Here is a 15,601-nt window from a genome sequence, read left to right on the forward strand (position 1 = left end):
GTTAAATTTAACTCAACACTGACGTTTTTCAGTCTGACAGACGTCTGCAACAAGTGCATTTCAAGTACTTTCTGCAGACCTGTTATAGCTCCAAAATAGTAGTTATTTGGTCGAGAGCGTTAAAGTTGCTGAACCTCTCACAGCCCGAAACTTGCGTCACATCTTGACGTGTTAACCGTTTGGTCTCTTGTTCAAAGTCTGGGAGAACAGTGTGAAAGCTTTAACAGAAACTTTAACTGAGTCTTACATATACTGTCTTTTGTCTGCGGAGACACTTCAAGCAGCTTCCAACAGAAATAAACATCGCTGCACAAGAAATGATGGGAATTAAACATAATTGGACTAAAACCCAGGAAACAAAATTGATGGTATTTTAAGATGTGCAACAAGAAAAATAGATTTAAAAAAAAAAAAAAATACTAAGACACAAAACTATCTTTGGGGAAAAAAATAACTGAAGGAAAAGCTACTGTCTATGTCATGTCTGATGTGATAAAGTTTGGTCTGGGATCAAATACCCACAGACTGCAGTGTTTCCACGATGCCTCTATTCATAAATCCTCAAGTGTAATTGTCGTGTATTCACTAGAGTTAATGATTTTAGCATGTGTTTAAATATAATGACAGGTTTATATTTATGATGCTTATTTTCGTGACTCTCAGACATTCCCTAGTAGTAGGTCTGTAACCATAACCTCTGACCAGCTAATATATGGCTGTAGAAGGAATGTCCTTGACCAATGTGTGTTGATGTTCGGACAAAAAACGCATCCTTAGAAGGCCCTAGATGGGATGACATGTTACTCGAAGTCGTGGGCGGAACTAACCTCTCTATATAATGTGTGTGAGACCACGGATGGTCAGATCTCACTTTTTGGCCTGGGTGATTTCTCCGAGTTCTAGAGCTGGTCCTGACCTGTGAAACTTCTGTGTAATAAACATTATTATACTTTTAAGTACTGGGTCCGCGTTCCTTTTCTTCACCATCAACTTCTACAACACAGCGACCTCTCGGCTGACCAGAATATACTTCATAATCAAGTGAATTCTCCTTCTTTCACTTCAAGTGACCCGAATGGTCCAAATCAGTATTTTCACCTCACCTGGGAGAAGCTCTAATCCTAAAGTCCAGTCTCCTGGCTGCTTTACTTTACTTCACTCACAAACCTGAATGAACTTCCTGCGCAGAGAAGAAAGAAGAGAACGACATGACGCTGACATTAGAGAACAAGCGCACTAATTTAATAAAGTACCAGTCGTCTGTGGACTTGACTCATATAAGGAAATCAAAAAACTGAACCAATCACCGATCACATGTTTTTTTTTTTATTCACTTGAATGAAGAGCAACACCCCGGGGGGCACTGTGATTGCCTCCTTCATCTTAAATACAGTGCAGGACCAGCTTTGAGTGGGTGGTGTGGTAACCCCCCCCACCCCCCCACTGAGCTGAGCCACTGACTCGTCTGCGGGGAATGAAGGAGAAGAAGAAGAAGAAGGAGAAGGAGAAGAAACAAACAGTGCAATTCAATTATATTTCTGTTTATATCCGCGGCCGGTAATGAGGGCTCCATTCCGTCTGCTTCCCATTCACCGCGCAGATCTGTTTGACAAACCTGTCTCCGCTTTGATTGTCATAACCGCGATTGAACCCTGCTCAGCCACCCAGGTCAGGCCGCGCACGTGTCATCCATATTTCATGCGGCATCACCCTCTCACTGACAAAAGGGGGGATTTTTTTTTTTTGGGCCCCGTGAATTGAAATCACGCCTCATATTTCATTAGACACTCCGGAAAGCCTTGCGCTCTGTGGTCAGATGGGCCGCATGTTTTATTCATGTCCTCTGAACATCTGCTTGTCCGGGTGTCAAAAACCATCAGGCTCCCCCCGGACTGCTGCCTGACTGGCTGTAAATGAACTCCCGAAGTCGAGACTGAAAACAACCTGTCAGAGCTCCTCACCACCAGAGGAAATCTTCAGTAGGGGCCGAGGAGGTGAGCTGAGTAACTCACATCTTGTGCTGGGAGAGAGCGATGACCGTCCACTTTGGACACGGACAAGATGGAGGGAGGAGGGGGGTTGTCTTCTTAACAGAAATATAAAATGTGTGCTCTCTGATACCGTGGACAATCTCTCTAACACAACTTGTGTTTCTTCTTCCCGCGGCTTCTCGGTGGAGTTTGACACAACGCTGCTCACTCTGTCTCCTGGTCGACAAGTTTCCCTGAGTCACCAGAGGCTCGTGCCAACTGGAGGGAAAGAGCCTGACCGCTAACAAGTGTTCACTGACTCATAGCACCACAGTATGTCCCACTGTGTTTGTGCCTGAGTGTGTGTGTGTGTGTGTGTGTGTGTGTGTGTGTGTGTGTGTGTGTGTGTGTGTGTGTGTGTGTGTGTGTGTGTGTGTGTGTGTGTGTGTGTGTGTGTGTGTGTGTGTGTGCGTGTATGTGTGTCTCTACATACTATTCTATTATATACTATTCTATTTCTCACTTTGCACCCATCCCACAGAAAACGTGTTCTGTTTCCAAAGATCACGTACTTCGGCTGTAACAAAGATACATGCATAAGATAAAAGTATACCAAGAGGAAAATAGACCAATAACAAGGAAAAAGTGTTTTCTGTCTTTAGTGGAAATTATGAAAAGAATTTACAATATTTCTGAAATCCTGTGATTCTGAAATCCTCGAGATATTTTCACTTGAGAACGCAGATGCCTGAACCGGTTGATCCGAACATGTACTGGAACCGAGTCCTTACCAGTCCCCAAGTAAAATGTCAGGGAAATTCACAGCGAGCGTGTGGGTGAGTTGATGACACGCAACAGACACACAACCAAAAAACAACAACCAAAAGAATACATATATTTGAGGATGAAAAAGCGGAGCCTTACACACAAAAGACACAAATTAAGATGTGAGCTATAAACGAGATTTGAAAGCTTTTGGTGATGAGGTCCGATGCCACTGACCATTGATACAGGAATTGATGCCTCCTTCGTTTTCTTTAAGGACACCACCGCTCTCAGATGGTTTCCTCTTGTTGTTGCTGTGTCTTAGATGGACAATCTCCAGCTGCGTTCTTCATCCAGATTGGTTCAGGGCAGGTAACGTACAGTGAGTTTCTAAAGCAGCCAACAGGCTTCAGCAGACGATTATCCTCAGAAATGCGGAGAGACAAATCCAAAACAACGAGCTGAAAGATTCTAAAATGCTTCATCAGATCAGCTCTGGTTACACCTAACCGATTAGGGCCGATGAAAGGTCATAGGATGTTATTCCCCTCCTCCGTTCCCCAACAATAACAAGGACAAAAGTTAAATAGGGAACAAGAGACAAAGATCCCTGACATTTCTTGACGTTTTGTTTGTTTGCGTCACACGGATGATTGGTCCTACATTTCCTGGTAAACGCAGGCATCGCGTCTGCCTCTCTCTCCTCTGGATTCTATTCAAAGAGGCATCTCAGACAGAGACACTGAATAGTCTTCATTCAAAAAATGTAATAATTTCTTGTTTCTGTCTGCTGGGAAACTCAGGGGCTTGAAGAAGAAAGAGAAAATCTCGGTCACAGTGCCATAACAGTACACACACTTAAATATAATCACACTCCAACCTGTAAATTGCTCCAAACATGAATAGACGGCGCCATGCTAACCCGTCACGGAGACGTCATGTCCTTGATCAGGCTCGGAAGCTTAATGGTGCTCCGGTAATGTTCAAAATATCAGTCCTCGGGGTTGAGTCTGTCTGTTTTCCATCGAATGTACACGTCTTAACCTTCCCCTCCGTTGTTGGACAATTGGCTTGAACATCGAATCCCCATCAAGATTTATAGAGGCGTCTCTGCCCCTCCAGCCTCCGTACCACAAATCAATAAAATAAATAAAAAGATCAAATCAAATCTTAACTCCGTCCATTGATTCTTTGGAGAATGTGTCATTTCCACCAACTTGACAGCTGATGATGAAACAGACGTCTTAACCTTGATCATTTGTAGGAACGTGTGTGTATCATTATTTGTCTTGCTTATATCCTCGTTTGGTCAGTGACATGAAGGAAAACACATTATGACCCAGCTGCATGATGAACATTTGAAATGTGTGGGCTTGTAGGTTTTCTCTCTTTATGTCCTGATAATTAATATGTGTTTTGTTTCGAATGGGATTACTTGATTAAAATGTAAATTAATGATAAAACGTAACCTGACTTTGTGAGAGGCCAGGTAAAATCAATTAAGATGTAAAAGACAACACAGCTTTGTGGCTATGAAATTGTTGATTGAATGTATATTAAAGGTTCAGTGTGTATTGAATACAAAAAAACCTAGTGATGTTTTCAGGAGTGTGTTTTCATCGAAAGGAGAATGTCCCCTCCATATTTTTAATACTTTATATTTACATCGTGAGCGGGTCCACTCTACGGAGGCCGCCATGTTTTTTTTACAGTCGTCATAACGGGACAAAATTCCAATCTTTTGAGTTTTTATGACAACTGAAGGCGACCACAGGTTCTCTCTCATGTTTGGAAGGGGATGATGAGGTGAGGGGTATTCAACTGCAACATGCAACTATACCACTAGATGTCACTAAAGTCTACACAGAACCTTTAAGATTAAATATTCTGGAGAACAACGCTGCCATTTTAGAGCCCAAGTACAAAAAAATTATCCAAACATTTCCGGAAAATTATACTAAGCAAACAAGTGACAACCTAAAATGGGAGAAACCATGTTTAAGAAAAATGTATTTGACGTGTTCTTTGACTCTTAGCTTGGCCCACGTAACATGTTTACATGGAGGAGGGACTAATGCCATATACTGCAGCCAGCCACCAGGGGGCGATCAAGATGCTTAGGCTTCACTTTTGGGGAGCTATCATGGTGTCCATCTTAATTTTTAGTCTAATCTGTATTGGAATGATGTGAAAAATTAAATTCCCTATTGTGGAAATCCACACGAACGACATCTTGGAAGGTGGACGACCTCTTTGTTACACGAGTTGCTGACGTCATCAGTTATAAACCAATCACAACACTTTCTCTACAACCAGCTTGAAATAGCAGCTTCGGATGTCAACTCATCAAATGTTGCACGTTCGATTACCTGCAAACTGTGAACGTCTCTAACAAGCAACTAACACCAGACTTTTGAGCCAATACACACACTTCTGATTAACTTCTTAAATTATTCATTTGCCCTTCACATCTGTTTCTTTTCCTTTGCTCTTATATGTAAAAGGAAAGATGTGTCAAGTTGTTGTGTAAACGCACTCAACACATTAAGGTTAATATTCACAGTTTTCCAAAATTGCGAAGAAAGTAAACACAAAGTCGGGACGACGACGGGCACATAACAAAACACTTGTGATAGAATAGAAATCCTTAATATTTGTTGTCAAATTATACTTCTTTTGTTATAATTATAGTCCTTTAAACTAAATCTTTGAAACTGTTCCACCAGTTCTGTCTGGCACTTTTTTTAAGTCCTGCATGATTCAACAAAACGCCTCGTTCCATTTGAACCTCCATAGCATCTCATTCACTCTGCAATCAGCCCCCCCCCCCCTCCTTGTCTTCCTCCTCCCAAACAAAACAAGACCATCCGTGTTTTTCCTTCCTGTTCATCTATCTCTCCACCTGTGCCATCGACACAGAGTGACAGCCTCTGCATTCATGAGCATATCATCATCTGCCCTCCTCCCCGCCAATTAGCCTTTCATCACTCAAGCCGCCCGGAAGCCACCGTGGGTTTTATCTGAACAAGACATTTGCTTTAAATTTTAAAAAAAAAATCAATACGGACTCTTTGGATTGTTTCAACAAATCAATTCATATTTGTTTAATCCACTTATTACAATATTACAACCCACAATTGATATATTTTTGTAACCTACAGCTAATGATGGTAGATTCCCTCAGGTAATTAAGTGGTCTCATCCTATTTGCCTCTAAATGCCTCAGCATTCAGTCATCTCATCTCTGTGGGAAGTCATCCTTCACTGCCAGCTCCTAGTGACTCCCCCCTTCCTCTCAGTGGCTCTATAGATTTTCTCCAAATGATAAATTGGACACAAGGAGCCACTAAGGTGTGACCAGGTGCCAAAGGAGTATAGCTTTTTGTCCTAATGGGCTTAATTATGCTCAAGACCTTTAAGATCTGTTTGGATAACTGCTAATAACCTTTTGGGGGATGTGGTGTTTGGAAAAGTAATATACAGTTTTTAAAAGCCCTGTGCAAATGAAGAAGTCGCTTCCTCCAACACATACATACAACAAAAGTCTCGTTTGGAAGCTTTGAAAGTTGCATCGATGTTGGTATGTTGCTCACTTTCTCTCTTTTGATTAAAGAAATGCACGGTTTCTAGCCCATCCATCACCTCCACCCCTCCCCTCGCTCCCCAAACACTGAGACGGGGAACGCTTAATTCCGAGCCCACTCTCTCCCGTGGCACCGAGGCGAGCAGGAAACTTGTGCAGCTGACTTTGTGCTGCACGATCCCTCCACGCCGAGTGTTGGTTTGGTTCCTCGCAGAAAGTCTTTTTTTTCTGTCGTGTTTCTCTGCAGGTGACAGAGTGGACATGAACCAGTCGGACGGATATTGTAGCGCGTAAAAAGCGGTCAGTGGATGGTTACTTTTGCGCATCAACATTTCAAGGAGTGTTTTGTCTCCAGAAGTTGCAGCGCAGCACAAGAACGGGTCCGATTCTTCTCTCTGCAGACATCCCACCCGCAAGCAGGCTGGAAGACCCCCGGCTCCGGAGGACACCGCGATTCCGCAGAGCGCAGATGATCGCAACTGGTGTCTGTGGCGTCGCGCTGGTGCTGGTGTTGGTGGTTCTGATCCCAGTCGTGGTGAACTCCGCCGGGAGCCCTGCCCGCTACGAGATGCTCGGGTCCTGTCAGATGGTTTGCGACTCCCACGGGACCCCGGCCACGGCCACGGCCAAGACCACCAACCCGATCAAGGACAACCGCCTGGTCCAGTCGCTTCCCACGTTCGTCCAAGGTCCTCAAGGAGAGCCGGGGCGCGCCGGGAGGATGGGTCCCAGGGGTCCGGTGGGCGAGCCCGGACCACCCGGACCTGCGGGTCAGCCCGGGGAAAGAGGGGTACCGGGCCCGCCGGGTCCACCCGGAGACCCCGGAGCGAATGGCCCCAACGGTGCCATCAGCGCAGCCACTTACAACACAGTGCCAAAGATTGCGTTTTACGCAGGACTGAAGAAGCAGCATGAGGGATATGAAGTGCTGAAGTTCGACGACGTTGTCACAAATCTGGGGAACCACTACGATCCGTCTTCAGGGAAATTCACCTGCTCAATACCGGGGATTTACTTCTTTGTTTACCATGTGCTGATGCGAGGCGGGGATGGAACCAGCATGTGGGCTGACCTCTGTAAAAACAACCAGGTAGGACGCTTCATGGTGTAATTATGCAGTCCAACCAAAACTTATATTAATTTAAATGTCTTTTTGTACGATAAAAATAACATTCAGCAACAGTTTCCAACAAATTTAGAATGTCCGCATTTTTACGCACAACTTTTACGCACGGCTGTTCAAAGAAAGACGCACAAAGAACGCACTTTACATAAGAGTGCAACGTGAAAAGAGTTGTTTGAGGACTGAAACGAAATGAACAGATCTATCACCAGTGACCAGACCTCCCTTATTGAGCTGTTAGTCTCCAAAATAAAGACACGTTTCATGACAGAACTTGGCACATTTGTCTTCCAGGTGCGAGCCAGCGCCATCGCCCAGGACGCCGACCAGAACTACGATTACGCCAGCAACAGTGTGGTCCTGCACCTGGAGCCCGGGGACGAGATTTACATCAAGCTGGACGGCGGGAAGGCTCACGGGGGCAACAACAACAAGTACAGCACGTTCTCCGGCTTCATGTTGTACGCTGATTGAGACATGGAGCCGCTGCGCTGTGGGAGGGGATCCACTCTGCACATAGCTTCTTGCTTCATCGCTCAGTCTCGGTTCAATGTCGGTTGGATTATTAAGAGACAGAGCTCACCATTTTTCCATATTGCAAAACGACCCAGGGATGATGTGGAGGAAGGCATGCGGAGAAAATTTAAAAAAAAAGAGTAAAGGACTGTACTTAGCAATAGTGATGCTCTCCCAGTGTAATCCCAGGATAGGGAGAGTGAATCTTAATTTGTGCATTGTTGAAAATGTTCCCTTCTCAGACTGATTTGCGCACTTTGAATGAACTCTTGCTTTACAACTTCAGTTTGCTGACATGTCAAACATACTGTAGATGCCGTGGTAACACATACTGAGTGACTGTAGTTTAAAAGCTCAATGTATTGGCCCTTTAGCATTGAATTGTAGATGCTAAAATGATACTCACATAATCACCACTCTGTTCTCAGCGTTGTTAGTCCCACGTGTGTGCTTTATTCTTTCAAAAAACAAATATGTGATAGTTGTTGCATTTTGGGTGAAAATGTCTAAAGCTGTAGTGATGCATGAATATAACGATTTAACATTTGAAACTCTTCAGCAGCATTGGCACACTTGGAGAAGTTGAAATCTGTAACGGGCCTTTCTGATGTTCACATTGAAGCACTGTTCTCAAAAAATAATCAGCGCCACTCATTTTTCTTGTCTGTCTCAATGTGACAGCTGGTTGGGGCGACGGGGGAGTTCTGGTAGTTAGTCACCATCACAAAAACTGGACAGTCGCTCGGACAGAAACGTTTCCTCCGGCTCAACAACATTCATCGATCTGCCCGCGGATTGTCAAGCTCCTCCAGATAACACTGTCGGCCACGATGTTAAATGTATTGTAAAATGAAATCCTCCGGCTCACTTTGTAATCCCTCTCGGAAGATTAATCAAAAGTTACACAGGGTTTTTTTTTCCGCCGTGCACAGTCAGCTGTTGCGATCACGCCATTGATCATGTGGCGAAGTCACCCTGCGAGGCCACCTGTTTCCAGGTGAGAGGAGAACATGTCCTTCATCTGGGCCCTGCCAGACAGCCAGCCTCCCGTAGACAGCCAGACACCCACTGAGGGGCGACAGGACAACTCATCTAACACGAGGCACATTGTGTCGAGAGCCGAGCAGCATACTGATTACCGACGCGCTCATTATTTACCTCCCGTAAAGCGTGTTTGCAGAAATGTCACTAACAAATACAAAGAAAGCAGCTACGGCGCCGTCATTGAAAAGCAAGAGATGAATTAGCACCGTGTGTGTGAGCAGCGCCCGTCGAAAAATACCTCCAGAAAAATAGAGAAAATGTGTCTTAGATTGAATTCACATTCCTGCAGACAAGAAAAAAAACAACTGCATCGATGGGACCAAAACATAACGCTGCTAATTAGAAGCACTGTGATCCTTGCAAGGCTCCGATATTCAATTTGCTTAGAAAGTGAATAATGTATAATCACAATATAAAATGAAGTTCTGCTTAATAAGCGTGTCTATAAAAAGTTAAAACAACAGCCTTTAAAAGGGACTCTTACCTTTGTTGCATTTTTACACTTTTTTTGGATAAGGTTAAATTGGTATTAATAAGGTAATGACACTCTAAAATGCAAGACAGACCCACCAGGAGTAAAAACAAACAATTATTTCACTCTCATAATATTTAGTGAAAACTTCAACCAATAAAATTCTTCGGACCGAAGGACCTTATTGGCCGACAGACCTGTCTGTTTGCTGCATGGACATGCAGGTTTTCCGTCTGCTTCTTGTGGCGCATTCGGGCCCGCGTCATCAAGGCATGTGAATGTAAATGTATATAACTTACCGAATCCATTGCTTTGGTAAACAAAAACTCACGTGCGTGTGCGGAGGCAGTAATTGTAAGTCTGCTTGTAAATAAAGTTTCTTCAAAAAAACACCGCGGATGGGAACGAGGGGGTGGGGCATTGGAGGAAGGCGGGATGATTTGAATGTGCTGTAATTCTCAAATGCAACAAAGGTAAGAGTCCCTTTAATGATCTTTTACAAAGCGATGAAACATTTTGCTTTGCTGGGAAATTTGGAAACGTGAACATTAAAGACAAATGAACTGTGAATTTATTGGTTTGGGCTCAAAGTCACATTTAGGAGTATCTTTGAACTGTGATTATTGCAGAGTTATGTTGCAAATATTCAATTTTGGGGTGTGCGGCCATCATCGGGAGATAAAATAATCGCTACATGAAAACTCCTGTCTCGCGTCTCTTCTTTTGATTGGCGCTTTATTTGAAGGTCAGCCAGCGTTTGGGGTTGCCGATGAGAATCTTGTCCACCTGCTGCTGCGAGATGCACCTCCGCAGCATCTTCGGCACGATGTTGTTCAGGATGTGAGAGTAGCCGTGGCCGCCGTACTTGGTCAGGCGGTTCTTGGTGTGGATGTCGTGAGCGATCAAGATCTTGTCCTCGTAGCCCTCCTTCACCAGGAACGCCAAGCTGAGACAAAGACACCGGTGAAAAACCCGAGAGGAGGCCTTGAGCGAAAAAACACCACTGACAATTTAAGGCTTAAGAATTTACGGTTGTTGAATTGCCAATCAACCTTCATGCATTGTTAAACCCGTCTTTTTGAGAGTGCACCGACAAACATCTGGACTGAATGTGAATATCACAGGGATCGTGTGTCTCATCTGTGTTACCCTCCTGTTGACACCCTTCTCCCAACGCTGAGGTGGGAGATAAGTGTCTCACAGCTTTTATGAAACCCCCCTCCCACCCCTAACAAAAAAAACTCTTCTCTCCAGAAGGAGTGAAACACAAAAGTGGCATTTTAGTCCAAATAAAATATTAATGATGTGTATTCTAGCTCCAAATACATGACAAAAAAAAAACGGGATACACAGAATAAAAAGGAGGAGAAGAGGGCACAGTCGTGTATTCACTGTAGATGTATTTAAGACCTCATTCAGAGCTGGTTTTAAAATCCATTCTGAGTGATAGGATCTGAAATGGTCGTCACTCGGTTCAGATCTAAAGGCCCCTCAGTGCGTCCTGAGATCTGATCACTGAGATCACATTCGAAGGTGGTGAAATGTATTTTAATGCTTTCAAGTCATCATATGTTGATTTGTTTGTGGCCACAATATCAAAACAGATCAGCTAATGATCGAAACTTCTCTTCCACTCTCTCTCTCGCTCGCTCACACTGACAATCTGTAAACTCAGACTGGGTAAAAACAACATTTTGTCTTCTGTAACACAACTGACGTGTGTGTGTGTGTGTATTTGCATAGAGAGCGGCGGAAGTGATATCTGATCACAAGTTGTCACAGGAGACACATTTTAATAACAGGTGTGAACAGATGAAACTTAAAGGCATAGTTCATCCAAAAAGGAAAGTTCAGTCATTATCTATTCACCACTGTGCCGATGGAGGTGGCGGGTGAAAGTGTTTGAGTCCAATAAACACTTCTGGAGTTTCAGGGGTAAACAGTGTTGCAGCCAAATCCAATACAATTGAAGTTAGTGGCGTATGATTCTTTAAATGTAAAAAGAACAACAGAAAATGCCTCCACACTGCTCCTGTGGTGTCAGACTATCCCTTTAACGCTGACCACTTGAGATCGGATCTCTCGAGACGTAATATCACTGTAATAATCACCCTGAAAACACAACATTACAATACTCACGTCTTCACCCTCTGACTGTCGCTGGGCATGTCCAGCTCCAGGTCGTACGGGTAGTTCAGCATCTCCGTTCCAAACAGATCGTACTCCAGGTAACTCCCCAGTTTAGCGAACTCCAGCAGTTCACCCTCATCAAATATAGTCCTGCGGGAAAAGAACAGAAAGAGGATTCAAGTCAAGGAGTTAATTCCTTTATGAAAAGTTTCCTGCTCGATGCAGCTTCTGTAACTTTAATGAGCAGCGACCAGGAGCAGAAACTGAACTGATTTATCAGAAATAGCAGATCTAAGAAAAATGTTAAAGATTAGTTTGTTTGATTTCTTTGCAACAAGCTCTGTCCAATTTCCTTCGACAATATGTTATGAGACAAACGGTGAGAAAGTGCAAATTAGCAGATTATGAACTGGATTCCAGAATAAAGTTCAGTGTTAAAATCCTGTGTTTGCACTTCAAATGATATTTTCACCTGTTTCACTGACACAAAGACACGAAGAGCAAATACGTGGAATTAATGACAAATCGATTCTAACCCTTTTTTTTTAAATAACCACTAAAAAGATTAATACGCTGTCAAACATTTATTTCAGTTTGCTGAATCAGCACTGCCTGTTCTCGGGGACTTCTTACCTGTCCAGGTGAGACATGACAGTTTTGCCGATGTCTCCGCCGGCCTCCTGCAGAATCCGGACGACTTCAGCCGGGGCGGCGGGATTTCTGCCGGGATGAATGATGACCGGGCAGCCGAGCTGAGCCTGAGCGTGAGCCGTGGCCATCAGCACCTTCTTCTCGCTCTCGGTGATTGGCCAGCCGGTGCCGATCTCTCCGATCACACCGCAGCGGATGTCCGTCCCGTCGGCGCCGTGAAGCACCTCCCCCACGATGATGTCCGTGAGCTGAGGTGCAGGAGGGCAGGAGTTAGACGAGGAAGGAAAACTCTTATCTTTAGATGAGCAATTCACAAAGGTTATAAAATCACTAGAGCCTGATCAATGCTGTAGTCAAAGCGGTATTTCTTATTACAGATATTAAATATGCAGCATATGTAGAAATAATGGAAGTAAATAGAAACGTGCCAAACAAAGAGAAAAAAATGCTTTTTACAGAAGTTCATTTGTCGTCCGTGTGCAGGTGAACAAACTAAATGTTTCAGAATCCTGAAACTATTGTATCATTTCCAGATTTACGTGAAAATATTAGACCTTTTCACTGAGATTCTGAACTCCAAGGTAGCAGGCGATATTTCTACATCAGAACATTTCACTTCATGTAATCGTCTCCAAGAATTCTTTATCGGTCAGGCTCTTAAAATCTTTCTTTTCTGATGTCTCTCTTCTGTCCCTTTAAAATGTTATAACCGCATGAAGGGAGCACATAGACTAAGAAAATTGATGCTGGACAGCAATCCAAAAGAGAAGCCAATTCATCTAGATCGCCCCCTGATGGATGGCTGCAGTATAGGTCATTAAATCCCTGTTAAAAGGGTTTTTAGTAAATTTTCCTTACTCTTGTTGAGGGTTAAGGACAGAGGATGTCACACCATGTTAAAGCGCTATGAGACAAATTGTGATTTGTGCATATGGGCTATACAAATAAATGTTGATTGATAAATCCACCTCCTCCACGAGAGTAGAAGGACATGGACTAAACTAAAAAGTCACTTTAAATAAAAAAATGCTCAAATGTTGGTGAATTCATGGTCATTTCGTTAAACATGTGTGTAGGTGGGACTGGAATCGAACCGCCCTCTGTAACACTCTCTCTCTCTCAGACTGAACCACACCTTCTCCACGCTCAGGTTCCTCGTGGCCTCGGAGTGGGTGCAGTCGACGTAGAACCCCGCTCCCGCAATGACGTGCACCCCGGTGTCTCTGGCCAGCTGCCGGAGGGTGGGCAGGTCCCGGTCGATGCCCGTGGTGGTGTTCTCCACTATGGTGCCCCCCCCGGCCTTCCTGTAAGCCAGCAGCTCTTCCCGCACGGCGGCGGTCTCCTGCATCAGGAGCAGGTTCTCGTGGCAGCTGTAGGGGTTCTGCCTCAGCCAGTGCATGTGCTGCATCTGGAACGGGTTCTCCGCCACCGCCTCGTCGCCCGGGGGGGGAGGGAAGTAGCAGCAGCCGAAGGTCATGGTCAGGTGCTCGTGGGTCATGGTGCGGCCCAGCTGCTCCGGGTCCAGCAGGCCCAGGACAGACTGGACTTTCCCCGACAACTCAGACATGGTTCTCCGATCAGTGGGTTCCACCGCAGCCTGAAAGAGACACAGGTCATTGATTCATTCACAGCTCAGACAAACACAGTGTTCCTCCTCTTTTGAGAAATCATTTTCCAGGACAAACCTTAAAAAAACTCTGTGCTAATCCTACCTGGTTAAACTGCACTGAAGATTTTATAGTCAATGTTTTGCATAAATTGAAAATGAATATGCATTATCATTGTTCACAAGTGGTTTATGTATAAGTTTGAATGATTTACTGAGCTGGGGTTATTTTTTAACACATTGCATGTTGTGTATTTCTGAAGTCTGTTAAGCAATCGACACCATCATTAGACCGAGTCCACAACTTTTCAAAAACAAGAGCTTGATAATTCCACTTGGTGTAAAGCAAAACAGCAATAAAAAAAACAACTTTTACTTTTAAGACAACTTGCTAAAGATTCTATGAATGTTCAAAATCAATCAAATAATCAAATTTTGCGATTTTGACCCAAGCTTTGACCCAGGTGTCGATCGCTACTGTAGTTTATCTGTGGACGTAGAAGAATTTTTATTATATTGACGAAATTGGACAATGCACTATCTCGGGCCTTTTACAATCAACATGTGTGAAGCCGATAAGATGATCGGTTGTAGAGATACGTGTTCCACATGCACACAGACAGATGTTTGTGGAATTAGCAGATGGAGGGTTCATGTTAGTCAGAGGTGATGTCTCCATCCATCACTGCTGATCGTACTCTAACTACGATGACTTCAAGTCGTACGTCTTCTACAAGTTTTTGTATCTTGATTCACCTAAACACGTTCTTGACGTTACGTTAAACACAGGCTTATACGCAGGTCGCTCATATGAACTTCAAACTTGGAAAAAAGATGACTTTGCTCTACCTCTGTTACAATTTAAAATATGGTAAATAACACTGTAAAATATGCATTACTGTCAAAGCTTTAACAGGTTAATTGGTATTGGGTTGTAATAGCCTATCCTCACAGGAGTATTGCATGAGAGAGTAGATTTATCATACCTGTATTTTAACGATTTAGATTTATTTTATTCATATTTAAAGCAGGTGTTGTTTTGCTGCTCAGAACTTTCTTTGTGTTGAAAAGTGATCTATAAATAAAGTTATCACTTCAGTGAGATGAATTTCAAACCAGTTTACAAACTTCACTTTAGGTAGGCGATTTATGTCAGGGGCTAAAATGGAATTTAAATAATTGTATTTAAATAAAATCGATAATAATATGATATCCAGGATGAGTGTAAACCCTGAGACAGGAGACTGAGGTAAAGTGTCAGCAGCTCAACAACAGGAGTGTGTCTTTGTTTTTAACATAGTGCTGACAACTCATTGACCAGTCTGACGTCACAGGGCAGAACTCTGACCTTTGGACCTCACTGCACCAAGTCCTGGTTTGAACCTGTGTCGAACTCAAGTCTCAATTCATCTGATCACTTCCTTATTTTTTGCTCTATTTTAATAAATATGTGCAACTTCTGCAGCAGAGACGCAACTAACGACTGCAAGCAACACACACAACAGACACAACAAACACAACAGACAACACGTAACAATCTGACGGTAGAAGCTGAAGTCAGATCTGCAACATGAGGGAGTTTCATCCACTGGGAACCTGAGAAGAATCTGAACTGACCTCGTTTCAGTGTATCAGTGTTTCGCACTGATCTTCACTTCTTCTGCAGCTGTCACCTGCAAACAGCTGATCCGCTAAACGTGTGGCTTCTTCTTCTTCTTCTTCTTCTTCTTCTTCTTCTTCT

The 15,601-nt window shown here is 43.7% G+C and overlaps 2 protein-coding genes across 2 annotated transcripts; one reads left to right on the forward strand and one right to left on the reverse strand.

Annotated features, from left to right (window-relative positions):
* The first annotated feature begins 6,787 nt into the window (after positions 1-6,787).
* Positions 6,788-7,915, forward strand: c1ql3b (complement component 1, q subcomponent-like 3b). The gene is made up of 2 exons (XM_061084829.1): positions 6,788-7,408; positions 7,736-7,915. The coding sequence occupies exons 1-2, from the start codon at positions 6,788-6,790 to the stop codon at positions 7,913-7,915; spliced, it is 801 nt and encodes a 266-aa protein (XP_060940812.1).
* Positions 7,916-8,387: 472 nt separating this feature from the next.
* pter (phosphotriesterase related) lies at positions 8,388-15,601 on the reverse strand. The gene is made up of 5 exons (XM_061084067.1): positions 15,478-15,601; positions 13,390-13,851; positions 12,237-12,502; positions 11,613-11,753; positions 8,388-10,419 (listed from the first exon to the last, which is right to left on the reverse strand). The coding sequence occupies exons 2-5, from the start codon at positions 13,819-13,821 to the stop codon at positions 10,209-10,211; spliced, it is 1,050 nt and encodes a 349-aa protein (XP_060940050.1). The 5' UTR covers positions 13,822-13,851; positions 15,478-15,601; the 3' UTR covers positions 8,388-10,208.

This window comes from Limanda limanda, chromosome 13 (genome assembly GCF_963576545.1).
Source record: "Limanda limanda chromosome 13, fLimLim1.1, whole genome shotgun sequence".
NCBI classification, from domain to species: domain Eukaryota; kingdom Metazoa; phylum Chordata; class Actinopteri; order Pleuronectiformes; family Pleuronectidae; genus Limanda; species Limanda limanda.

Excerpts from the sequence above, each read along its gene's own strand:
- pter (XM_061084067.1), bottom strand. The coding sequence starts at position 13,821 with ATGTCTGAGTTGTCGGGGAAAGTCCAGTCTGTCCTGGGCCTGCTGGAC. Across the intron at positions 12,503-13,389 it reads GGAACCTGAGCGTGGAGAAG|CTCACGGACATCATCGTGGG; the intron begins GTGTGGTTCAGT and ends CCTGCACCTCAG. Across the intron at positions 10,420-11,612 it reads GACAGTCAGAGGGTGAAGAC|CTTGGCGTTCCTGGTGAAGG; the intron begins GTGAGTATTGTA and ends TCTTTGTCTCAG.
- c1ql3b (XM_061084829.1), top strand. The coding sequence starts at position 6,788 with ATGATCGCAACTGGTGTCTGTGGCGTCGCGCTGGTGCTGGTGTTGGTG. Across the intron at positions 7,409-7,735 it reads ACCTCTGTAAAAACAACCAG|GTGCGAGCCAGCGCCATCGC; the intron begins GTAGGACGCTTC and ends TTTGTCTTCCAG.